Source organism: Pteropus alecto, unplaced genomic scaffold (genome assembly GCF_000325575.1).
Source record: "Pteropus alecto unplaced genomic scaffold, ASM32557v1 scaffold86, whole genome shotgun sequence".
In the NCBI taxonomy this organism is placed as follows: Eukaryota; Metazoa; Chordata; class Mammalia; order Chiroptera; family Pteropodidae; genus Pteropus; species Pteropus alecto.
The window spans coordinates 10,215,612-10,242,545 of NW_006442109.1; the positions used below are offsets into that span (position 1 = coordinate 10,215,612).

General features: G+C 45.3%; 1 protein-coding gene across 1 annotated transcript; it reads left to right on the top strand.

Annotated features, from left to right (window-relative positions):
* The first annotated feature begins 2,308 nt into the window (after nt 1-2,308).
* On the top strand, nt 2,309-15,392 carry CILP (cartilage intermediate layer protein). The gene is made up of 9 exons (XM_006920256.1): nt 2,309-2,387; nt 3,886-4,056; nt 5,966-6,058; nt 6,705-6,974; nt 8,055-8,234; nt 8,635-8,949; nt 9,695-9,803; nt 10,475-10,632; nt 12,300-15,392. Exons 2-9 carry the CDS (start codon nt 3,969-3,971, stop codon nt 14,666-14,668), a joined length of 3,582 nt encoding a protein of 1,193 aa, XP_006920318.1. The 5' UTR covers nt 2,309-2,387; nt 3,886-3,968; the 3' UTR covers nt 14,669-15,392.
* The last annotated feature ends 11,542 nt before the right edge of the window (nt 15,393-26,934 follow it).

Below are 26,934 nucleotides of genomic sequence, written 5' to 3' on the forward strand. Positions count from 1 at the left end.
TTGAAGACCTACTATGCCTGAGCAACTTCACCCTTCTGAGCCTTGGTTTTCCTCTGTAAGATGGGTGTGATCACCCCTGCTTCACAGTTTGGCCGTGATATTGAAGATGAGATGATGACCATAAACGTACTTTGTAAATTAGAGTGCTATGTACATATGACTAAACATTATCTGAGACCTGAGCAAGAATAATAAAGGTGAGCCTGAGTGGTCAAGGAGGGCAGGAGGAAGAGACTGAGATGGGGCTTTGTATGATGAGGATATTTACACTGGTCGGGAGGAAGGGCTGTATTTCATAACAGGAAGCGGGGGAATAGAACAATAAAGGCACAGAGGTAGAACAGTAAAAGACTGTACCCAGGACAGAGAGGAAAACAAGGTTAGAGGAGGAGCTCTCCCATTACCCTGGACTCTAGGTCTCTGGGCTCCCGGGTACTGGGTCAGCAGTCTCTGCCGGTCACTCTGAGCTGCAGTCAAATCCTCCAGTCCCCAGAAATCATCAGAAGCCTGTCCTTAGACAGGTCTGCAAAGCCTCCCCAGGCCAGAGGGGGGCGACGCTGGGTTCATGGAAGAGGTGGTCAGACAACATCTTAGAGCATCTTCTGCGGGAGCTACCAGCATCAGGTCAAAGCCCTCTAAGTATTCCCAAGCTCTTTTCCTCTCAGCAGGATGAGGACCCTTAGCATGGGTCAAAAGTGGCCTGACTACACTGTGCTTCAAGCCCCACCCAATCCCCTGGACAGGGATGGGGTGATTGATGGGTGTCCAGTGTGTTCCAGGCAGAGGCTTGGAGCTGATGCAGACTAGCCTGGCCTGCAGAGGCCCCAGATGGCCACTCAGGGCTGAGGCTGACCTATCCAGGCCAGGCCCTGGACAGTTCAGATCCATGGCCACTGCCCAAGCCCTGTCTGTCTGTTTGTCTGTTTTGGGGTCCTGGCTGAAGACAGCAGCAGCCTCTCCCTCCAAGAAATCCTGGGAGGAAGGGGTAGGAGTAGACTCAGGAGTAGACTCCCTCAATCTAGCCCTGAGCAACTTAAAGTTCAGGACCATCTGGGGACAGGAAAGTATCCTTGTGGCCTCCAAGTGCTTAGCCTGGAGCCTGCCCCAAATAGGAGCTCAATGAGATTGTGTGGAAAAGGGAAAGCTGATGCTGGTGTCACAAGGCCACAAGGGCCAAGCCTCCATCTCCAGGCTCTGGCATGAGGCAGGAAGCCCAGCCTAGGCCAAACGACCCTGGGACATGAAGCAGGCCCTGGCAGCTCCTGCTGTGGTGAGGCTAGTACACCCCCTCCTCATCTTCTGCCTCCAAACAAGATTCTATACTTGGGCGGTCCATGATCCAGTGGCTTCAGTACCACCTGGGAGCTTGTTAAAAATGCAAAGTCTCAGGCCTCACCTCAGACCTGCTGAATCAGAAACTCTGGGAGCCAGGCATAGCAATCTGTGTTTTAAGAAAGTTTCCAGAGGATTCTTACGAGTGCTAACATTGTAGAACGGCTGCCTAAGACAGTAGTGAAACACGTGCTGAAGGGGAGACAGGTGAAGTCACAAAGCATGAGCAGCTGCTTACACTACCTGTGGTAAGGCTGGCCATTCATAAGCTGGTGGGTGCCCATGGCCAGAGTCAGACACATACTCACAGACGCCTATAGGCTCTCAGAGTGTTCACATACAGGGGCTCTGGGGTCCAATAGGCACAGACAAGCACCCAGATGGATGTAGGTAGGTTAGGGAAGAACTGTTCTCATCAGGTGATATTCTATGACCCCTTTCTCTCTTGACCTGTCTGAGCTTCTCTGAGTGTCCTCAGAGGCAAGAGAAGCTGAGTAGGTGTCCAGTTCAGACCAAGTACCCCCAGCTGAAAGGCCCAGTGGCCTGTATGCCTAAGAGAGTTTGGAGTATGTGCTAAAACCAGCAAAGTCCTCTCTCTGCATGGGTGGGCCAGGGCCAGGGGAATGTGGGGGATCAGCAAGCAAAGCTTAGGCAAGAGCACACCATCCTCTGAGCCATGAAATACTGCCCAAATATAGAAGTCCCCTTGGCCCCTTCCCAAAGCTGCTCCCAGTGCCCACCCCAGTTCCCCACCCATCTCTCTGCTCTGGCCTATGGAGCCCCAAGCTGCTGTCCACTTGGCCCATCACCAGGCTCTGCGGCTTCTCCCCCTAAGGATCTGGAATTGAAATCCCAGCCTCTGGGAGCTGCCTGGGATGTGGGGAGGGGAGAGGGAGGCTGAGCTTCCTCATGCTCAGATCTGGTTTCTCTGCCGCTTCCCGTGGCATACTGCCACAGGCTGAGCCACCAGCTGTGCTATATAAGGTCCAGCGGCTGGACCGTCAGAGACACGGAAGACTTGGGCCCCCCAGCTGAGGAGTCTTGCTCAGGACACGGTGAGCTCCACTCCCATTCTCCTCACCCCATTTCTGCACTCCATGGCCCTCCCCTTACCACCTCTCAGCTTCCCCTTTCTGCTTTGGCATTCTCGCTTTTCCCCCATTGGCCCAAAGTCCTCACCCTCCCCCATCTGAAAAGACCCCCTTTCAGCTTTGGAGTTATTGCTTTTCCTCCATTAGCCCAAAGTCCTCACCCTCCCCCATCTGAGGTCAGGGGCCCTCAAATGGCCCCAGTCAGGGTCTCTGTACCTCTAGTTGCCCTGCTTCTTTTCTGCGGTCAGCCATTCCGCTTTGTCCGAGAGTTCTGAGGAGCGTAGGATGGGGATCCTAACCAGCAGAGCGTATATTGGGGAAACTTCTGTGGGCTGCCAAATGGGAAATGGTTTTTCCACAAGGTGCCTCAGGCCACCTTGGTCTCCCAGACAGTCCTAGAGCAGTCTCAGACTGAATGCCGTGCAGGCCCACAGAGCACTCTGCTCCCTGCTCAGAGTTTGGAGCTTGGGGTATGACACGCAATAGCTGGAGACCTTGGGGACGCCTGTGTCTCTGTCCCCTAGGCTGAGAAACAGCTGCTGGTGAGGATAGCGGGCTTAGAGTTAGATGGTCTGCAATGTGAAATTGGTCAGTTTTCCCAGGACAGCCATGTACTTTTGAATCTTTTTCCAGGAAGGAGGAACCTCCCACTTTCCTACCACACCCTGGGCTTTGGAGGTTGAAGGGATCCACTTTTGAATCGCCAAGAGCTGGTCAGATTCTGGGTTGACCAGAGCTCTGGGGAGAGAGAAAAATGAGCAGGAGCCTGGGCAACACCCCAAGGGCCCTTGTACCTATTGCCAGGCTGCTTTCCTCTTCCCAGTTCTGCAGCCTCTAACCCATGGTCAGCAGATATTGCGGAGCCTTGACCTCTAACAATACATTCACCCTGCTCTCCTTCAGTAGGCTCCTGGCTGTGTAACTCCCAGCCAGGCAGAAATGTGTTCCAGCTGCAGCCTGTGCACATCTGGGAATGTGTTCATGGAGGTGGTATGTCTGAAAGCGTTTGTACCCTCCAGCTTGCCTGCCCTGTGAGGGGCGCTGTAGTTGGAGCTGGGTCTTTACAGCATTAATATGTATCCCCTTTGTGCAAGAGTGTGAGCCCCATTGAAGGGTAGCAAAACATGCCTTCATGCCCAGGTCTTGGAAGTGATTACTGAGTCACCCAGAGGTTGCTGGGAGTAAGCCCAGGCCCCTCCTCATTGGCAAGGAATTTGCTCTCCCTTGTACCCTGTGTCGATGTGGGGTCTACGGTGTGAATCCAGATCTGCCTCATCTGAACTTAGATTCTGAGCCTCTGTACTGCTCAAGCTGCCTGCATTTGCAACTTGGGTAGGTGTTACCTTCCACAAGATTTTATTCTGTCCATCCTTCCACCCTTGATAGGTCAAGAAATTGTTCTGTTCAAGCCATAAGAGGTGACTCAGAAATGTGGAACCTGACAAGCTTTGTTTCTTTCTAGGTCATTGGATCTGAGACGCTTCCCAGGGGACCACATTCCAGGGACAACCCAACTCTGTGAAGCACCCTCACCCATCTCCTATCATGTTCCCCACAGGGCCTGGGGGAAAGATGGTGGGGACCAAGGCCTGGATGTTCTTCTTCCTGGTCCTGGAGGTCACCTCGGTGTTAGGTACAGGCTAAGTATCTGCTGCTACCTCCCAAATCCCACACTTGCCATAGAGAAGTCATGTCTGGTTTGGGACCCAACTATGCATTTGCCTTAAGCCACAGCAATGGCCTTAAAACCTGAGACTGGTTTATAGATTTATTCTAATTTTATATCCTGCCTGTTTTCTCAAAGGATTTGAGTTAGTTTCCAATATTAAAACTCATAGAACAGAATCTTTTAAATGAGATGAGTTGTTATTCAGAGAGAATAAAGAGGATAAGAGGGTTACCACCACTGAGTGATAAATTTAGCTCTGAGCTTCTGGCAGCCAGAGCAAAAGGAAATTGCAAGGGATCACTAAGTTCTCAAAATCAGGTTTGGAGTTTGGTCTGGTTTTAGTTTTTTTAGGACTGAAGCCAAATTTCACAGACCTCAGAACTCCTTCTGGTCTCCTTGTATTCTGACTCCATCCTCTGGTGACACTGAGTTCTCCAAGGAACAGGTAGAGAGAATTTTCTTGGCCGACTCCCTGAGGCATCTGTGTGTCAGAGCTCCCAGCACTGCCCTGTGTATTCTCTTAGCTTCCCTTCCCCTCCCAATTTCTAACCGCATACTCAGGTAAAGCAAAAAATGCTCAAAACCTCTTTTAAAGCTGCTTGCCCTGCAGGCTTTGTGACCACAGATGCAGGAACAAAGGCTGGCTCAGTGTCTTGCCAAACCCTGTGTGTGCCCACCTCCCGCCTTGCTCTTTTCACTCTGACAGCTGCTGTTTGTGAGGATGATTAACATTCAACCATCTGAACAGAAATCAGAGTCGTTTGATTAAAAGAGCTCCTATCATCCCAATTAAAGGGCGTAGAGAATTCTGATTTGGCTCCTCACACGAGAGTTAATTGCCTTTCAAAGCTTTGCAGGCCTCTGCTCTCCTTTCTCCTTCCCATTCTGGAGTCCCCAACCCAGCCTCAGATGGAGTGGGACTGGAAGCTTCCTGGGGCCTGAGGACCTTGTACCATCCTCAGGGACCCTGATACACTGGGGTCCAAAAATTGAGGACCATTGCCTCAATCAGGCCAAATGAATCCTTTAGAGGGAGGCTAGACTCACAAAGCCAAACTTTGCCAAGAGAAGAGAGATGGACGTCTATTGTCCAGGTATTGAGATAAGAGGAATTACTAACACTTATTCAGGAAGCGCTATATGCTAGGCATTGTTCTAAGTGGATCTTATGAATGAGCTTATCTAATCCCCACAATCCACTGAGGCAGGAACTATTATTATCCTCATTTTATGGTGAGGGAACAGGGGTCAGATGAGTTAAGTCTCTGGCCCAAGTTTACACAGTTAGGAAGTGGCAGAGCCTCTGGGGCTCACATTTTCAATCTCAATCTCTATATACTTCCGAAATGCTCACTCGTGTTATCTCACAGGGTCCTCATGCCAACCGGACCACCCTGGGAGGTGGGAATTCATATCTCCCTTTTACAGATGAGGAAAATAAGACTTTGTTCTGGTAAGAGGGATAGGCCCAGACCCTAGTATAGGAGCCCCCACCCACTGGCTGTTCCACAGCATCCGAAGATCCATTTCTAGAACAAGAGCAAAAAGAAAATGACCATTTGCTGAGCATGCACTATATGCCAGGTCCCTTTCCACTCAGGTCCCTTATCACCCTGAATATGCCCCAGAGCCCTAGAATGTAGTAATTATTAATGTAGCCCTATTTTGCGGGGAAAAAATCTTAGAGAATAAAGCTCTTACGAAGTCGCACAGCCAGTAAGTGGCAGAGTGGGGATTTGAACCCATGTCCGGTGCTTATGCTCCATGCATCACATCACAACACTTCCCTGCTTCTTGAGAGGCTTGTAGCAGGATCATGCTGGGCCCCGGTAACTAATGGTCCTGGTCCCTTGTTTTTCCTCCTGGCCCTCAGGGAGGCAGATGATGCTTACCCAGTCAGTGAGAAGAGTCCAGCCTGGGAAGAGGACCTTTGGCATCTTTGCCAAGCCTGCTGATCTTCTGGAGAGTGAGTTGTGGCTAGAGCTGGGAGGGGCAGGAGAGAGATGTTTACTGAGCTTGGGCATGATATCAGGGTTCCATGGAAACCCATTTTTACAAGGCATTTGGCCTACATCTCTGTCCAGGCAAAGGGGCCTAGTAGATAAGACAATCCAGAATCATGAAGCTGCCTGATATGTTCCAGGAATGCTGTAGGGCTTGCTGGGGCTATAGGCTGGTAGGGCGAGAGAGGGGAGATGAGGATAGAGAGATAGCAGGGGCCAGCTCGTAGCACTGAATGTTCCTGGCCAAAAGAATTAAAGCTGGGAGTGGTGTGGTCAAGCCACATGAAGAAAGCTCACTCCGACTGCAGTGTCAAGAGGGTGACAATGGGGTCAGGGGGAATCTTGCAGTAGAGACCAGGCAGGAAGCTACTGACATGGTACAGCCAGGCTGCTGAGAGCTTTAATGGAGCCCTTGGCAGTTGAGGAGTGCAGAAGGGCAGGGGATGCTAGAAAGACAGATGCAATGGGGCCTGAGACCAATGTGGGGCGGGTGGGGTCCTGAGAGTGAGAGAGATCAGAGATCACTCCCAGGAGTTGAACAGGAAAGGGAAACTGGAGCTCACCGCGGATGCAGAGCTTGCCTCCTCTTCTACTTGCTCTCTCTCTCAGGTCCTGGTGAGTGGACAACGTGGTTCAACATCGACCACCCAGGTGGGCAGGGTGACTATGAGCGGCTAGATGCCATTCACTTCTACTATGGGGACCGTGTGTGTGCTCGGCCCCTACGGCTGGAGGCTCGGACCACTGACTGGATGCCCGCAAGCAGCACTGGCCAGGTGGTCCATGGCAGTCCCCGTGAGGGCTTCTGGTGCCTCAACAGGGAGCAGCGGCCTGGCCAGAACTGCTCCAATTATACTGTGCGCTTCCTCTGCCCTCCAGGTGAGCCTGAATGGGCCCATTCCCTACCTCCCACAGGCCTCAGAACAGGGAAAGGCCAGGGCCTGCCTCTGGCCATGGGAACTCTGGATACCACACATACACATATGTTGACTCCCTAGTAATAACCCAGTAGTGTCATGAGAGCCATCATCTTCCCAAAGCTGTTGTGTTTCTGGGTGCTCTCCATTCAATTCATTTCACTGGGTGCGCATGGCATGGTGGTAAAGACCACAGGGTCTGGACATGGGCTCCTTGGCCCCAACCCTGGGTCTGCCAGCTGAACTGTGTTCCTTAGGCAAATTTTCTGAAGCTGTCTGAGCCTCAGGTTTCTCACAAGTAGAACACGGGTAATATTAGTAAATTTTCTTAGGGTTTTTATTTTTTTAATATGTATGTATAATGAGGATTAAATAAGGTAATGAATGTGGAGGACTTAACCCAGGTGACAGTTCACTAAGGGTTAGTTTCTATTTAGTTCCCACGTATCAGACACTGTGCTAGTATCTACATCATTCAGCCTCTACAACTGACCTGTGAGGAATCTCTTATGTTGAAGAGTTACTTCCAGGTTCAGAGAGGTTAGTAATAATGCCTGGTTCCCAGAATGCCGTCTGATAACCGAGAATGGAAGCAAAGTGGGGCTGGAGAGGGAGTCAACAGGAGCATCTCTGTGGCCGACGCTTCCTCTATACTCGTCCCTGGGAAGGGAAAGGCTCCGCCATTTGGGAAGGTGGTGTCTGTGTCATTTCTTTTGGACACCAGTTCTGAGCTTTCGTTTGAGAACTCATTTCTGAATGTGCTTTCCTCAACTACACAGCTGATAAGTAGAGAGCTGGGGTTTGAATCCATGTCTATGTTTGCAGAATTTATGCTTTTTATGTCCACTCTCCCCACACTGGATAATATAGAGCCAGCTGCAGGCCTGCCCACTTCATGGATGGGCACCTTCCCCTCTTAGGGTTCCACCAGTGCAAACAGCCTGACCCCGCAGGCCCAGGTGGCAGTGGTGGTCACCTGGAGATTTCCTGACAGAGTCCCCATGGGAGGGAAATCAGACTGTCTGTTGATCCTGCTTTGTAGGATTCCAGCGCCGAGACACAGACCGCACCTGGAGCTCGTGGTCTCCCTGGAGCAAGTGTTCTGCTGCCTGTGGTCACACTGGGGTCCATACCCGAACACGCACCTGCTTGGCAGAGACAGTGTCACTGTGCAGTGAGGCCACTGAGGAGGGTCGGCTCTGCATGGACCAGGCCTGTACAGGTACTACCCTTGCTCTTGGTACTGGGCAGGGCATGGGGCTGAGGCCGAAGCAGCTTAGAATAGGTTAGAGGGTCAAAGTGAAATGGATTTATTCATTTATTCATCAAGTATTAACTAACTGAGCATCTATTATGTGCCCTGATGGGGATATAGAGGATAATGTGGGAGCACGGAGCAGGGTCAATTATCATAGCTTAGGGGAATCACAGAAGGCTTCCTAGAGGAGGTGTCCTGAACTAAGTCTTGAAGGATGGGCAGGAATTAGTCTTGTAGGCTAGTAAGGAAGGTTAACAAAGGCCTAAGGGGGAGGGGAAGCATATGTGAGTCCACAGGCTGAGATGTGGCTGAAGAAGGGCCAGAATCCATATAAGCCTTTCTGATATGACCCCTTCTTTCACAGCTTGTGACATGACCTGCCCCATGGGCCAGGTGAATGCTGATTGCGATGCCTGCATGTGCCAGGACTTTGTGCTACGTGGGGCTGTCTCCCTTCCTGGGGGTGCCCCAGCCTCAGGGGCCACTGTCTACCTGCTGACCAAGACACCTAAGCCACTGACCCGGACGGACAGTAGTGGGAGGTTCCGAGTCCCTGGCTTGTGCCCAGATGGCAAAAGCATCCTGAAGATAACAAAGACAAAGTTTGCTCCCATCAAACTCACAATGCCCAGGACTAAGCTGAAGTCGGCCACCATCAATGCAGAGTTCGTGAGGGCAGGTACTTAAGTTTTCTGGGGTAGGGCCAGATTTTTAAGTAAAGGGATTACATTGCTAAGAGCTGGTTTCCCAGCTTGCCCACAAGGCCCAACCAACATCATCTGTTCCTCCCATTCCCCCATTACTTCTCTGCTCTCCTCTCTTATAATCCTCCTCTCTGCACCCACTGAGTCACTCTACTCCAGCCACAATGTCCTCCTATCTGTCCCTCAAACACAGTCATACTCCTGTCTCAGGATCTTTGCACTTGCTATACGCTTTGCTTGGAGTATTCTTCCTCCAGATACTGGCATGGCTTGCTCCGTCAAATGAGTTCTTCCCTGGGCCACCTCACCTAAAATAGTCATTATAATATAGTGTAAGGTTTGGAGGTCAAAGAAAGGGAGGCTGGGGGAATTCAGAAATGGTACAGAATGGCCGGAAAATTCTGCTGGAGGCAGCAGAACAGGAATATTGCACTGTTTGAAACAGGCAACTCTGTCCCAATGGCGGTGCTTGGGAATGTTGGCTGACACAAGAGCCCCTTGGTTCTCCACTGCCTCACCCAGATGCTGCTTGACCCCAGGCTGAGTGGGTAGAGAGGGTGGACTCCATTCTGGACCAGTATCCTAATTAAGACTTTTAGAGAAGGGCTGGTGTGGGGGGAGTGACATTTTAACACATGTCAAAGAACCTGAGGGAGCAAGTCTCTGGAGAATCTGTCTCAAAGAAAAACCCAAAACACCATTTCTCATCTTCTATCCCAGAGACTCCATACATTGTGAAGAACCCCGAGACAAAAGCACGGAGAGCTGGGCAGAGTGTGGCCCTGTGCTGTAAGGCCACAGGAAAGCCCAGTCCAGACAAGTATTTCTGGTGAGTGTTCTGCCCGTTACTCTGCCCGATTCTCCTCTGGGCAACCAGGCTTTCTTGCATTGGGTCTGGTCCTATTAACAATAATAATAATCAACAGAATAAAGTTACAAGTATGGCTCTGGTGCAGAGCCAGGACCTTGGCACTTACAAATGGGATCCAGCAGGATTGAGGCTGCCCAGGCAACCAAGAAGCCCTGTTGTGGCCCTCTTAAAGATGGGGTCCCCACAGAGATGCTCTGTTCTCTGGGTCCTGACTTACATCTCCTGAGAACACAGGACAAAATTCCTCAGTCCAGCTACCCCAACAAAGGCAAACAAGGGCAGAGTCCCCAGTGGCCGTGAGCCCTTTGCCCTTCACAAACATTTTATAGCCGTTATCTTGTTTGACCCTCCCAATGCATTTGCGAAGTCAGCTAGGAATCACTGCTCCCATTTTATTGACCAGGAAGCTGAAGCTAAGAGAGATGAGATGATTTGTCCAAGGATCCATAGCCAGGGCGTGGTGGGGCTGAGACTCAATCAAATCCCTTGACTCCCAAGCCAGCCACTGCTCTTAGATGAGCCAAGTCAAAAGTGGTATTGGCATCTGCAGGGACCCATCCACCGTCTGTCTCCCTAGCTGCTTGCTCCTGGCACTGCCCCCTCAGGCTGTGTTTCCCCATCCCTTCCAGGTACTACAATGACACGCTGCTGGACCCCTCTCTCTACAAGCATGAGAGCAAGCTGGTGCTGAGGAAACTACGGCAGGACCAGGCTGGGGAGTACTTCTGCAAGGCCCAGAGCGACGCAGGGGCTGTGAAGTCCCACATCGCCCAGCTGACTGTCATAGGTAAGCTTGTCAGGGACCCTGGGAGCACCCCAGTGGACATAACTAGGCAGTAAAAATTTGAGCTTTTATGTGCTGTGCACAGTGCTATACCCTCCAGGACACAAAGACATCATAGCTGCCACTCCAGGAAGGATGAAGAAATGTAAATAAGAGACAAATAAATAGAAAAATGCAGCTAAAACAGGAGATAAGGGGCTGTGGCCTCCATAGATAGGAGACAGAGACCTTCCAGGTAGGAGTGACTGTGGATGTCTGCTTGAGGGAGCAGCATTTCATTAAACTGGACATGCACAGTTCAAAAGCTTCCCCAGGTGATGCTAGTTTGCAGCCACAGTTGTGAATCCCTGGTCTGAAAGAATAGCCAGGGACTATGTGTATGAAGGTGGGGGCGTTCCAGATTGAAGGGCCAGCATGAGCAAAGGTATAGATCTAGGAAATGGGCTTTACAAGAAAGAGTGACCTGATTAGAGCTGGCTTCAAGGAGTGAGCCGAAGGGGGAAAGACTCGAAGCCAAGACCAATCAGGAACCTGTAATTGGAAAGTGAGGGAGAAGGAGGATAGCTTAGTAATTGGCCTAAACAAAACCAAACAAAAGGCAGAGAAAAAGAAGATTTATTGGAAGGATTCTGGTGTATTTCACAGTCTCCAAGAAAGTTGAGCAACAGACCTTAAGGCATAGGGCACTTGGTCCTTGGCAACAGTGGAGCCCCATTAGCAGTGGTTCCCAACCCATAATATCAATGTTTCCCATTTATCACAGTTACTTTTAATACTTTGAAATTTTAACACTTTAAATTTTAAAAAATATTTTTCTATTCTGAATTTAAATTTATAGATAAGTTAACCACATATAATTGCCAAGTATATATGCTCATGGACCTAACTATAACATAAAGGAGAAATAAAAAGAAAATAATTTTAATACAAAATAGTATGTATTTCAATCTGTAAAGACTTTGGCATAATGACACAAGAATGCCAACCAAGAGGTCAGACACTTGCATTTGAATCCAGTTAACATAAATGTGACAGCTACAAATACTGATAGATACAGAGGTATTATTCTGGTGGTTCACATTCTTTGGGTAACGTTGTTGTAGGTACACGATTTTTCTGAGACAACGAACAATTCTTGGTATTTTTCCAAGCAACTGAAGTACAGTCTTTATTTGATTTTTATGGTAGTGGCATTCTTGAAAAATTCAATGTACGGTGAAGCCATGTAAAAATTCTAGGCTCTGATCAGTTTAAACAGGTTTTCCACCTTCACGAATGTCTAGTGGGACGTGCGAAAGTCACACAGGATACAGAAAAATTCTTTATATGAACAGTGCCAGGCCTCGCAGGACACAGAGCAGCAACGCCCCCACCCACTCTGTGCCAGTAGCACTCCTAATTTTGGTGGTAATTTGAAACACTCTCACAGATTTTCAGTACACCTCCAATGAGAACCATCACTCTAATGGTCTCAGCAATCGACTCTGTTTCCCCATGTATAAAATGGGATCAGTAATAGTTGTTCCATTTCTTTCAGAGGAGTTCTGTGACAGTCAGGATCATGGATATCCAATACTTTGAAAACATAAAGCACTGGGGAGAGGTCAGGTTGAGGTGCCCTTTGTGTAGGATGTGAACTTACATTATATCCACACCATTTCCCTCCACAGCCCCTGATGAGACCCCTTGCAACCCAATCCCTGAAAGTTTCCTTATCCGGCTGCCCCACGATTGCTTCCAGAATGCCACCAACTCCTTCTACTATGATGTAGGCCGTTGCCCTGTGAAGACCTGTGCAGGGCAGCAGGATAATGGGATCAGGTGCCGGGATGCTGTGGAGAACTGCTGTGGCATCTCCAAAACAGAGGAGAGGGAGATCCAGTGCAGTGGGTACACGCTACCCACCAAGGTGGCCATAAAGTGCAGCTGCCAACGCTGTACAGAGACCCGGAGTATCGTGCGGGGCCGCGTCAGCGCTGCTGATAATGGGGAACCCATGCGCTTTGGCCACGTGTATATGGGGAACAGCCGTGTGAGTATAACTGGCTACAAGGGCACTTTCACCCTCCATGTCCCCCAGGACACTGAGAGGCTGGTGCTCACATTTGTGGATAGGCTACAGAAGTTCGTCAACACCACCAAAGTGTTGCCCTTCAACAAGAAGGGGAGTGCAGTGTTCCATGAGATCAAGATGCTTCGGCGGAAAGAGCCCATCACCTTGGAGGCCATGGAGACCAACATTATCCCCCTAGGGGAGGTGGCTGGCGAAGACCCTGTGGCTGAGCTGGAGATCCCATCCAAGAGTTTTTACAGGCAGAACGGGGAGGCCTACACAGGAAAAGTAAAGGCCAGTGTGACCTTCCTGGATCCCCGCAATATTTCCACAGCCACAGCTGCCCAGAGTGACTTTAACTTCATTAATGATGAAGGAGACACCTTCCCCCTTCGGACATATGGCATGTTCTCTGTGGACTTCACAGATGAGGCCACCTCCGAATCACTTAATGTTGGCAAGGTGAAGGTCCACCTTGACTCAACCCAGGTCAAGATGCCAGAGCATGTGCCCACAATGAAACTCTGGTCACTCAACCCAGACACAGGGCTGTGGGAAGAGGAAGGTGATTTCAAATTTGAAAGCCAAAGGCGGAACAAAAGGGAAGAGAGAACCTTCCTGGTGGGCAACATGGAGATCCGAGAGAGGAGACTCTTTAACCTGGATGTCCCTGAAAGTAGGAGGTGCTTTGTCAAGGTGAGGGCTTACAGGAGTGAGAGGTTCTTGCCCAGTGAACAGATCCAGGGGGTTGTGGTCTCTGTGATCAATCTGGAGCCCAGGACTGGCTTCTCATCCAACCCCAGGGCCTGGGGCCGCTTTGACAGTGTCATCACAGGCCCCAATGGGGCTTGTGTGCCTGCCTTCTGTGATGACCAGTCCCCTGATGCCTACTCTGCTTATGTCTTGGCAAGTCTGGCTGGGGAAGAACTGGAAGCTGTGGAGTCTTCTCCTAAATTCAATCCGAATGCAATTGGTGTCCCTCAGCCCTACCTCAACAAGCTCAAATACCGACGGACAGACCATGAGGACCCACGGATTAAGAAGACAGCTTTCCAGATTAGCATGGCCAAGCCAAGGCCCAACTCAGCTGAGGAGAGCAATGGGCCCATCTATGCCTACGAAAACCTCCGGGCATGTGAGGAGGCACCACCCAGTGCGGCCCACTTCCGGTTCTACCGGATTGAGGGGGATCGGTATGATTATAACACTGTCCCCTTCAATGAGGACGATCCCATGAGCTGGACTGAAGACTATCTGGCATGGTGGCCCAAGCCTATGGAGTTCAGGGCCTGCTACATCAAGGTGAAGATTGTGGGGCCGGTGGAGGTGAATGTGCGAGCTCGTAACATGGGGGGTACCCACCGGCGGACTGTGGGGAAGCTGTATGGAATCCGGGATGTGAAGAGCACACGGGATAGGGACCAGCCTAATGTCTCATCTGCCTGTTTGGAGTTCAAGTGCAGTGGGATGCTCTATGACCAGGACCGTGTGGACCGCACACTAGTAAAGATCATCCCCCAGGGCAGCTGCCATCGAGCCAGTGTAAACTCCATGCTGCATGAGTACTTGGTCAACCACCTACCACTGGCAGTCAACAATGACACCAGTGAGTATACCATGCTGGCACCCCTGGATCCATTGGGCCACAACTATGGCATCTACACTGTCACTGACCAGGACCCTCGCACAGCCAAGGAGATCGCACTTGGCCGGTGCTTTGATGGCACATCTGATGGCACATCCAGAATCATGAAGAGCAACGTGGGAGTGGCCCTTACTTTTAACTGCATAGAGAGGCAGGTGGGTCGCCAGAGTGCCTTCCAGTACCTCCAAAGTACTCCGGCTCGGTCCCCTACTGCCAGCACCATCAGAGTTAGAGTGCCCCCAAGGAGGCAGCAACGGGCAAGTAGGGATGGCCAGCGTCGGCCTGGAGGGGTGGCCTTTCTGAGGTTTCCTGGGGTTGCTCAGCAGCCTCTGAACAACTAAATCTTGTGGTACTTCTCTCCTTCCCCAACCTCACGTGACAGCCATTGTGAGACTAATGCACAAACTGTCACTTGGTTAATTTAAGCACATCTGTTCTGGTGCAATTTGCTTGTTTGTTTCTTCATGCCTTTACTTACTGTCTTTGTCCTGTGATATTGATTGGCACGTAGCTCCCCAAGTGACAAAATAAAACCCCTTTTATTTGTTCTATAAAAGAAACAAGAAATTGGCCATTAGCTAACTCTGTGGCTTTGACTGTTCTTCATTTGGTGCCATCAATGGAAATGTCCTTCCTTTCTTTTTTGCATGGTTTTGCCCACCCCTATGATAATGATAATCTGATGTTGAAGATCAAATAACCAATATAAAGCATATTTCCTGGCCTTGCTCCACAGGACGTAAACAAAGCCTCCATCACAGTTCATATATATAAATGGTGGTGAAATAAAGGAATAAACTATAATATTTTTACTTGAAATGTAAATAACTTATTTATTTCTTTGCTGAGTCTGGAACTCCGGTGCACATTCAATGTTAAGCTATTGAATATAGGGTAATCATAGTTCTCTACCAAAGTCTGGAAAGAACATCTCGTATCCACAACTGCAGTAGGTTGTTAATTATATTAGCATGTTTCCCTTTATATTTGCTTTTGTTCTTGCTTGAAGCCCAGTGTAGCCCAGAGTAGATGTCAATAAATGTACATTTTGTACTTGATTTTGAGGCCGCTGTCCTGTCTTTTAACCTTTAAAGTGAGCCAGCTGCTCAGAGAGACACAGGGGACTCTAGAAAGTGGTCACAAAGTAGCACAAGTCACAGCCCCCTCTAAGTTACAGGGCCGGGGAACTAGGCACGCACTCCACAGTCAACTTTGTTCTCATGGATCATATTTTCCATTCGCGGAGAAGAGCAAAGATTCCTCGAGTTGTGAGCATGTTCTGGGCTCCTGAGCAAAGCTAAACACATGTTCCAATTTTTTTTTCTTTCTTTCTTTCCAATACTTGGGGAGCTTATACAATGGCTTGGCCCAGGGTCTGGCAAGCTGGCCAAGTGGTCCTTCAGCAACCTCTCTCCCTGCCTCCCACCCCCAGCCTGCTGCCTTCACCAGCTGGGCTGCTGAGCTCACTCAGAAACGATGGGCTTCCCCCCCCACCCCAAGATCTTCTAAAGACACCCAGCTTTTCCAGATGCCAGATCCCTGTTGTGTATAACACCTCCTGTCCCTTGAATAAAACAACTGGTCCAAATGGACAGGGTTTTGTTTTGGGAAAAGGTTTTTGGTTTGAAATAGTAAACCAGAGACTGGTAGATGGTGCTAGAGTAATCTTGGAGGTATTAACAGTCAGGGTGGTGGGGTGTGGGGTTGGATAAGATGCACTGACTGCCCCACTCTCGACTCCTCCAGAATCTGTCAGGGAAGAGGCCGCAGGAATTGGGAGAGGAGAGGGCATCATTTATAAACAGGATAAAAAACTTTCCTTCATCCCTTGGCCAGCCCAGTGCAGCCCCTTTTGGCCACCTCTGGCCTGGACTAGATTTGTGCTCTTGGATCAGCATCTGCCCAGCTCCCAGGGGTTTGGTTCATAATCAATTAGAAATTTCTCTGGCTGAGCACCCCTTCCCCATGACCTCTGAGAAAGTGAGCACATGCAGAGCTGGGGCCTAGTGGCCTTATGATTGCTTTTTGACCCACTTCCAGACTATGCTTCCCAGGAAGCAGCTTTCACTGACTGTTGGAGGTGGGGCTTGATTGTCCCTGCTGAGGGTCAGTGTTTAGCCATATGCAGCACAGATGCCTTACTGCTTCAGTAGCAGTGCTTGTTCCTTCAACCTGACCACCCAGTTTGCTTCCAACTCACCAAGAGGGTATGCTTGGAAAGATGAGCTTAATGGGCTCCCACCCCATGCCCTTCCCTTTCCGTTCTCCATTGAGAGTCTGAATAAATGGACTCCAGCCAGTGGCAGCTGGTACCTAACTTTTCTCTTCACTAACCGAACATTTACTGAACGCCTACTCTATGCTAAGCCATGTGTGCAAGTAGACAGGCCTTTATGAGTATATAAAATATACCACACATAGTGGCACCAGACTTGGAGTGGTAGTCATAGTAAGCTTCTTGGAGGAGATGACATCTAATTTAAGGTCTGAATGATAGGTAGGAGCTGGCTTGTTGAAGGTGTGGCTGCCAGGAGCAAGTGGCCCAAGCAGAAACAGCTGGTGCAAAACCAGAGGGTGGAGGCCCAGAGGGAATGGCAGAGATCTCTCTTTCAGGCAAGAAAACACTGTTGGCCTCATGACACCTACTTTCTGAGCATCTTGCTTCCAAAGAGATGTGCTGCCTGATAGCTGTGTGACTTTGGTCAAGTTGGTTTCCCCTAGACCTGATTTTCCTCACCTATAAATGAAACGGTTGTATACTTAAAACTAATGCAGTGTTATATGTCAGTTATATCTCAGGTAGATAGATAGAAATTTTTTTTTTTAAATGAAGGAGTTGGTCTAGATCAGAACCTAAACCATCTCTAAAGTCTTTTCCATGCTTTTCAGTGAGCCTAAGAGCACAGTTTGCAGGCTGCCTTTGCTTCATCAGACTGCTGATGATTCACCGGGTGTTTCCTTCCCCTATGGAGACTCTACACACTGGATGGACAAAACATTCATTTCGGAAAAGCTCTGGGGTTTCGGTCTCAGCCTGCTGTATACCGGCTGATCACCCAGTTTCTGAGAGTGAACTTTATGAGGATGGACACCAGATGGCAGGGAGGAAGGGCACAAGCAGGAAGATAGAAGGGCCAATCGGGCTGCTTCTGCTTTCAACCAAGGAATTTTTCCAAGCAGAATGCTCTCTATAGAGAGCTCTAACAGCTAGGGTGATAGAAGAAAATGTCACCAAGTTGTCAGGACAAGAACAGACTTGAAAGATTGAGAAAATTTAGACAAGCCAAGTTGGAGGCATTGCAAGGACAGGTGGAGTTTCAGGCACAGGAATTGGCTAGAACCAAGGACTAGAGAGGTAGGACTACACACTGGAAGGCTTTTGGTTACAAGTAACAAGAGTGCAAGCAGATGTCAGGAAGGACTAGAAGCAGGAACTGCAAAGCCATCAGAATCAGGTCATCACTCTCTCTGGTTTAGATTCTCTTATTCTCTTCCACAGTCAGTGGTTTTTGTTCCCTTATCCCCCTGCCCTAACTCAGTCTTGCTCTACATGTTCTGTTTCTCAAATGGTTTCTCTTACTGTTTCTCTTCTTTCTAGGTCCCTCTCCCTGGTCAATCTATTTCTCAGCCTCTTCTCTCTGCAGGAATCCTTAGTTTCTCTTGGCAGACCACCTTTCTCTGCCCTCCTGTTTTTTTATAGAAGAGGTAGCCATCTCTTCAAGTCAAAGAGCCCAGTACTAAGCGCAGAGGCCTCGGAGAGAGAATCTGATTGGCTCAGTTTGAACCTGGGCTCCACTTCTAGTCCAATCAACTGTGACCATGGGGCGGGACCGCGGCGGGGGTGCGCATAAAGGGCCGTCTTGTTATACAGTCGTGGTTGCTGGGCAATTCTCGGAGAAAGGGAATCTTGGTGAATTGAAGAGACACCTCAAAAGGTGAATACTTCAGGAGACAGTGAGCAGATCACTGTGAGCTTACTGGGAGTTTAGGATTTTTCATTTCCAAACATCAGGGGATTTTAAATTCATCTAACGAGACCTGTGTGGTACATGGTCTTTGAAATCTGGTCTTGTTTCATGACTTAGTACATGGCCAGTTTTTGTAGTTTACATGTGTGATTTAAAAAAAAAAATGTATTCTCTAATAATTTTGAGGCTGTTTTAATGGATGCCTATTATATATTCAATTTTCATGTCTTGGGAGTTGAACATCTTATCATTATGTAGTTATTTGTTCCCATATGCTTTTTTGTCTTAAAGCCTATTTTGTTTAGTAATATAGCTCCCAACTTTCTTTTGGTTGGTATTGCTCAGTATATCTTTTTTATATCTTTTTACTTTTAATCTATGTGTCTTTTAAAAATGTGTTTCTTGTAAAACAGCATTATAGCTGGATTTTAGTTTATTTTATCCAATCTAACAATCTATCTTTTAACCAGCGAGTCTAGTAAATACATGTAGTGATTCGTTATATTTGGACTTGTTTTTACATCTTACCTGGCTTGTTTTTTTTTTTTTAAATCACTTTTTCTTTTATGTTGTCAACTTTCCGATTGAGTAATAGTTTTCTTACTCAGTTTTTTTCCTTGTGTTGATCTAGAAGTTTTACACTTTTTCTATTCTTTTAGTGCTTTCTCTTGAATTTGTATTGTACATGCTGATTTTAACAAAATCAAAGTTAAATTGTATCCACCCCTCAAACAATAGTTTAGTTCTTTTTTTGCCCCTTAAAATTTTTTATTATTTTATACCATGTTTGTTTAGATTTATTTACATGTTTATCACCTCAGATCTTAATCTTAAGGTCATTTTTCTTCTTCCTGAATAATATCGTTTAGAAATTAGTGATGGTCAGTTCTTAGTAAAACTATCAGGTTTTAAAAATTGGACTACAATTTGCATACCATAAAGTTCACCATTTTGAAGTGTACAATTTAATGGCTTTTCATATATTCACAAAGTTATGAAAACCACCATTACTTTCTATTTCCAGAACATTTTCATCGTAGAAGAAACCCCATACCCATTAGCAGTTACTCCCTATCCCTCCACCCCCGAGCCCCTGGCAACTACTTTATCTTTATGGATTAGCCTATTCTGGACATTTCAAATAAATGCAATCATACAATATGTGGTCTTTTGTCTGGCTTTCATTTAGCATAATGTTTTCAAGGTTCATATTATAGCATGTATCAGTATTCCATTACTTTTTATGGCTGAATAGTACACTATTGTATGGATATACCATATTTTAGCTATTAATCAGTTGAACATTTGAGTTGTATCCACTTTTTGACTATTTTGTATAATGCTGGTATGAACATTCATGTACATGTTTTTGTACAAATATATCTTTTCAATTCTCTTAGGTACATATCCAGGAGTGGAATTGCTATGTCATGTAGTAACTCTATGTTTAACTTTTGAGCAACTACCAAATTGTTTTCCACAGCAGCTTCCCTATTTTACATTCCCAGTGGCACTGTATGAGGGTTCTAATTTCTCCACGTCCTTGCTTATATTTTATGTTTCTGCTTCTTTAAGTTATAGCCATCTAGTGAATGTGAAGTATCTCATTGTGGTTTTGATTTGCATTTTCCTAATGGCTAATAATGTTGAACATCGTTTCATATACTTATTCGTCATTTGTATATCTTTTTTGGAGAAATGTCTATTCAAATCCTTGGCCTACTGTCTTTGTCGGGCTGCTATAACAAAAATACCAAAGACTGAGTGGCTTATAAACAACAGAAACGGGTTTCTCACAGTTCTGGAGGCTGAGAAGTCCAAGATCAAGACGCTGACAGATTTGGTGTCTGGTGAAAGTCTGCTTCCTGCTTTATAGATGCATAAGAGTAAGGGAGCTCTCTGAGGCCTCTTTTATAAGGGCACTAATCCCATTTATGAGGGCTCCACACTTATGACCTAATGATCTCATAAAGGCCCCACCTCCTAATATTGAGGGCTCCACACTTACGACCTAATGATCTCATAAAGGCCCCACCTCCTAATACATCACACTGGGGATTAGGTTTCAACATATGAATTTTGGGGGGAAACAAACAGTTTATAGTACCCATTTTTAAAATCAGTTTATTTATCTTTTTACTGTTGAGTTTTAAGAGTTCTTTGTATAATCTGAGTATTAGACTCTAATCAATACTTGATTTACAAATATCTTTTCTTATTCTGTGGGTTGTCTTTTCACTTCTAGATCATTATGTAAAAGCAAAAAATTTTTAATTTCAATGAAGTCTAATTATTTTTTATTTTTGGTTGCTTATGCTTTTGGTATCTTATCTAAGAAACTGTTGTCTAATCCAAGGTCATAAACTTATTACTCTATTTTCTTCTAAGAGTTTTATAGTTTTAGTATTTACATTTAGGTCTTAAATTGAGTTAATTTATATACATATATATAGGTAGGGATTCAACTTCATTTGTATGCAGATATTCAGTTGACCCTACACCATTTGGTGAAAAGATTCTTCTTTCCCAATGAATGGTCTTGGTACTCTTGTTGAAAATCAATTGACTGTAAATGTGAGGGTTTACTTCTGGACCCTTAATTCTACCCTATTGCTCTGTATGTCTATTCTTATGACAGTACCACTTGATTACTGTAGCTTTGTAGTAAGCTTTGGAACCAGGAAATATGAGTCTTACAACTTTGTTCTATCAGTTTTTATTATCTGAAAATATCTTTATTTTGTCCAATGCTTGTAAATAATTTTGCCAGTACACCAATACTAATTCAGTTTATCTATACAGCTTAAACATATTTTTCATCTTCAAAAAGTTTTTAAAAAGAACAATAAAATCATCTGGTCACTTTTGAGAGCCTCCAATTGCTTGCTCGCTTAAAAATGATTCTTGAGTTTATCTTTGATTCTTTAAAACACTTATATGATAAAGTTTCATTCTATGTAGCCATGTAAGAGTTTGCATGCATAGTCTTGAAGAATTTTCTTTTACTTTTTATGAATCCAACAATACAATAAAAAGTGTTTCATCCAAGAGGATCTAATAGTGAGTCCTGCAGAGTCTAGTGCAGTAGTTAAATGCATCACTCTATAACCAGACTACCTGGGTTCAAATATTTGTTCTTTTACGTATTGGCAGTGCAATCTTGAACAGTTATTTACCTCTGTGTGCTTCAGTTTCCTCAATTATAAACTTGAAAAATAATATCTACCTCATGCAGCTGTTATGAAGATCAGTTAAACTTATATGTGAACACAATACATATTAGTTACTGGCATATATTAACCACTAGATAAATGTCTACTACTATTACTGTGTATCACGCTACTGGAAATGGAAAAGACTGAAAATTTATATAGATTTAACATGATAATGCTTCATTTTTGTGGTATCAGGAAATTGGGTTATTCTACAGAGGCAGTTTTCTAGAAAGTTCAATTTTATTTAAGTTCCAAAACTTCTAAACTTTTGATATTTTGGGTAGAAATCTTTATAATAAAGTATAATTCTCTTTTTAAAAAAACAGAAATAATATAATTCAATCTTTCTTGATGCATTAGGAACACAATTATGAACACCAACTATTATGGTGGTATAATAAAATGGCAATCAGGGCTGATCTGATATATAAGAAATTTGACCAAGACCAAAGGACTTCATACTATATTACTCTTTTTGTTGAGTTCTTGCATTCATTTTTCTGCTTCTTCCTTTTTTGTCGGGCACTTTGTCTGTGGTCATGCCTGCTTCTAGCATCTCCTTTCTAATTTATTAACTTGTGGGGTAGGGATCCTTATGGCCAAATCAATATTTAAAATGAGTTAATAGACTTAGAGTGAGATTCTGAAGGCCTAGCTATGAGAAAAGTACATGAACTTTGATGTGCTAACTTTCCAACATCTATTTTGGTGACTCAGAAGCCTTTTCTCTCATTTCCTCATTATTGACTAATTTACAAATGGGTACTACTTTACGCACACATCCCAGTGGGTACTTGTGCATAAATAAAGAGTGTTTGCAAGTAAGTAATAACTGGTTACAACTGTTATTGCAGTAAATATCACTCTTATCTAATATTATAGCTAATAAAGGTTAATTGCAAATTGAAAAGGACTTATAAGCCAAGGGTCCGTATCCTCTCTTTCATCTCTCTTTTTAAGTCATTCATTAGAAATCAAGCAAGCTCCTTATAATGCTAAGGTATAATGAGTAGGGTGAAGTCATCAACAAGCTGGCTAAGCGGCAAAACTAAAAAGGAATTTTTCACAGGCATGAAAGGAAAGCCATAAATTACACATTGCACAATAAAAAACATCTTTTATTTATTAAGCACCTAGTGTGTACTGTGGGTCAAAGAAACATTTATTCCTCACATTAACCCTAAGAGGTCAAGAGCACTCCGATTTATAGCAAAAAAAAATGGGCTTATGAAGTTGAGTAACTTGTGGTAAGTGACCCAGCTGGGACCCACACGCCAGTACTTCCACCCCTGACATCTGTGCCCTTCAGAAAATACTAAACAACAATTTCCTAGCACTGTCTTCAATATTTGGTACACCAAAAGTTCCAAATTAGCTTTGTGAATAATTCCCCCTGACACTCCATGGATTCCAAGGGGAAAGCCATGGTGAGTTAGTGCCATCTGTTGGCCATCTCCCTGAACATCAAGAAGAATGACTGTCCACTAATTGAGGACAAGGGTGACCTTGTGCTATTTGAGGTCACCACCAGCCCCCAAGGACAGGCCTAAGAGGATGGTGAGTACCCTCTTGTGGACGCCTTGGTCTCCCTACAATACCCAGACTGGGCAATGACTCCCTGAGAGAGAAAGCGGTGGCAATTAGAGGAAGCCTGAAAAAGAGACCTTGAAAAATAAAGACAAAGACTTTCTCTACCACAGTGGAAACACACCTTACTAATTTCTGCAAATACACCTTAGCATCTCCTGATTCTAGCATTCTAGCAATAAAAAAAAAATAGATTCCTGAGCCCAATCCAGACTATTTTATCAAAACCTTTAGGGGAGGGGCCTAGGCACATTTTAAGAAACAGCCCAGTCATTCTAAAGAGAAGATGGGGTGGCTCACTGCCTTAATGGAATGGAAGCTTTTTAGCACCTGATGTGAGATATTTCTGCATAGGGAGGGGAGATTCTGAAGACCCTTAAAATCTTATCAGCTTTTAGAGGAGGATATAGGGAAGTAACGAAAACAGTAGTAATTAGGGTGAGAGTCAGGGTTCTGCTGTGACCTTGGGCAAGTCACTTAAATCCTTTGTGTCTTGACTTTCTCAGGGGCAAAACTGGAATGCATGTAATAACAATACCTCACTTGCTGTGAGAATCAGATGAGAAGGTAGAGTGAAAGCACTCTAAAGTTCTATATGATGTATTATTTTGAGTCTCATGCTACCTACAGACATAAGCCTTCATATTTTTGTACTTATCTTTTAAAATATAAATGTTGAGCTTCTGTTATGTGCTTGGCAGAATCAATGTCTGCTGATCTGAAGGATCAGTGTTCAATTAAAAAAGGCATTATTCAGAAAACAATGTTTCCCAACAGAATGATGACTCTCTGAGAGGCTGTACCAGAATCTCTGGCGTAGAAGGTGAATTTTTTATGGTTATCAGAAGTAGTCTTGGGTTAAAAAATAAAAGATTGAGAAACATAGTTTTAAAATCAGGAGACTCAAATTATATTTATCTCTCTGTTTCTGTCACTCACTAAGTGACCTTAGTTAAGTTCCTGCTTTTTTATAGGCTTGTTTCCTCATCTGACAAATCCAGTGCTAAATTGGATGACTCCCTGACTCTAATCTATAAAATATTTTTCACTTAGCAACTCACAGTGTTCATAATCCTACGAGGCAGAATCAAATATAAAAGGAAAAAAAAAGACTTTTATGTAAAATGAAGATATGTAAAATTATGTGCCTTCAGCTCTGTTGTCACAAAAGGTAAATAACCCAAGATAAAAAGTCAGCTCCTGGAGTGAAACTATTTAAACTGGAAAATTGCACTTGATTTTCTTTTTTTAAGCCTCGTTAACCTGTCAGAAAAGAGCTGAAAGGTGTGATGTGTAAGTATTTCGTTCCAAAGAGCTGATAAGATTGTGACCACAGGTATCTGCCATCACTCTTCTGATAGAGGGTCAGTTTTATCACAGGGAAACTCTCAAATGACTGGATTTCCAAATCCAGAACTTGAGGGGATAACCTGAGAGGAAGCTGACCAAAGATTGTCCATGCAGTGGCACGTGAGAGAGAAGCGTCCTAGTGTGACTTTGGAGCCTCATTGTTTTTAGCCCAGACACCAAGCTCTGCTCGATCTCACGGCTAGCTGGCTTCACCCTGGAGCAAGGACATCATCCCAACCTGTGAATTTTGGGTCGGGGAATGTACACTTGTAAAATGGAACATGCTCCTTTGTTAAACAGCCAAGTAGTTCCTAAAGAATGATCTTTACATTTGAACCCTTTCCAACACAGATGTTATTTTATTTAAACTTGACACCCCTCTGTGCTCAAATACCAAAGGGGAAGTCTTGGTATATCCTCATAGTACAAGTTCCCCAATTAGAAAACAATAAGACTTAAACAAAGAGCCTAACACAATGTTAGTGTCTCATTCCATGCTTGTTGGGTGTCGATCCTAATAATTCAGGTATATTCTGGCCCACCGAGTGTAGTTTTGAGATAATGCATTGACACCACTAAAATCATGTTGCCTGTGTGATGAAACCATCACCAGCCTGCTGCCAAAGCCACATGACCCTTGTTCACATTGCTGAGAAAAAGTTGAACCGAAAAAAAAAAGTTGAACTGAGTTGTGTACAACTCCTTTGTTTTGTACTTTCTAGGGCAAAGTCTACACTCTGCTAATCATGCATCTTCTGGGAATTCCTTCCGGGAAAGTCAGTTGGATTAACCATTGCACGAATTTGTAGAATTTGTGTCTGTTAACATTTACCTCTTTGTCAACTATAACTTGCTCTGATTATATGTTGGATTTTCTGAAGACACCATCCCAGGTTTCTGCTAAGCAAAAGTACTGTTGCAAGAGCAGTACTTAATCAAGTATTTACCAAATTTCTATCGTGTATTCAGCCCAAGTATGTAATAAAATACCTGCCTTCAAAGAGCTCTTAGTCAAGATGGGATACAGACTAAACACACAAAATATCAGCCCATAAATAAAATGAAATGTTCAATTGTCCTGAGAATGATATAGGGATATATTATACAACAACGTAAAGATATTCCTACATCATCATATCAGTGATATGTAATTTTTTACTTACTGTCTTATATTTCCTCACTAGAATGGAAGCTCCATGAGAAAAAAAAAGTTTTTTGGTTCAGTTTTATTTCCTTGGTGCCTGGCATGTAATTGGTGTTCAATAAATATTTGTTGACTGAATAAATGAGAAGTCAAGCCCTTAGAATAGACAGAGAAAGGGAAGGCTTCACCGAATACTGGTACTTCCTCAATTTAAAGTGGCAGGCATCAGAAGGATAGCAATCTATAGATTTTGGCAAGCAACTTCTTTATTTCTGTAAGAAGAAAATGTGCATATAATTGAAATAAAGTTAGGATGGGATGAATATTTAAATTGGGTGTTAGAGTCCAAGTGCCCTGCTTAGGTCATTGCTAAAAGGAGAGGTTTGTCCTAAAATCAATGGTTTTCAAACGCTGTTTTAAAGCAAAACTCTATTTTCAAACAAAACACCAATAACTGAAACAAAAGCAGAGCTGCTCTGATTGACTTTGAGGTGGCATGGAAGAGGAGACAGGGGAGGTCCACCCTGTTAGACTCCCTCACTTCCACCACAGAACTATAGCTTCTGAGGGATTCTACTAACACAGTTTGAAAACATGGAATTAAGGAAGTGGCTCCATAGTGTAGTGGTTAGCACGCCTGCTTTACATGCAGAAAGTTCTGGGTTTGTACCCCAGGTGGATCCACGGACCACCATAGACCATACCCAGGGCCCGGTGCACACCCAGAGCGTGTGGGAGGAGACACGCTGCCTTCAGAGATCCAGTTCTTAAGGGTAAACAGCAACATCCATAGGTCAGGGAGTGAAGGGAGCAGAAGGATTTAAGAGTGGGGGAGGAAAAAAGAAATCACAGGATTAAGGGAATTTTAGTCTCTCTTTTCCCAAAATTCTATTAATGGAGGCAGCTGAGGAAGATCTGGGCTCCTTCTGATGCCTGCCACTTTAAATTGAGGAAGTACCAAGAGTCAGTTCCCCCAGACATAAAAACACAACACGCCCAACACACATGGCCCGGGTCAAGGCCAATCGATGTCTCTTCAGAGGATCAGACCCAGGGAACTAGAAGCTACATTTCTCTGATCCAACACTGATGAGGGCTAAATAAATTGTGTGACCTAGTCTTGACTCTAGCTTGCTCCTCTTTTGCCCCGGTTACCCCAAGCTCAGAACTAGAGGCATCCAAGCTCACCTGGCAATTTCTCTAGAATTTGGAGTTAATCAGGATCTTAACATACGAAGTAAATACTCAGTTTGGGGGCAACCCAGATGGATAAAGAATCTGATTAATTCGTCACCATCCCCCACCTTGTACAGGGGTCAATCTGCTTTAGCTCTCTGGAGAGG

Excerpts from the sequence above, each read along its gene's own strand:
- CILP (XM_006920256.1), top strand. The coding sequence starts at position 3,969 with ATGTTCCCCACAGGGCCTGGGGGAAAGATGGTGGGGACCAAGGCCTGG. Across the intron at positions 6,059-6,704 it reads GCCTGCTGATCTTCTGGAGA|GTCCTGGTGAGTGGACAACG; the intron begins GTGAGTTGTGGC and ends TCTCTCTCTCAG. Across the intron at positions 8,950-9,694 it reads TGCAGAGTTCGTGAGGGCAG|AGACTCCATACATTGTGAAG; the intron begins GTACTTAAGTTT and ends CTTCTATCCCAG.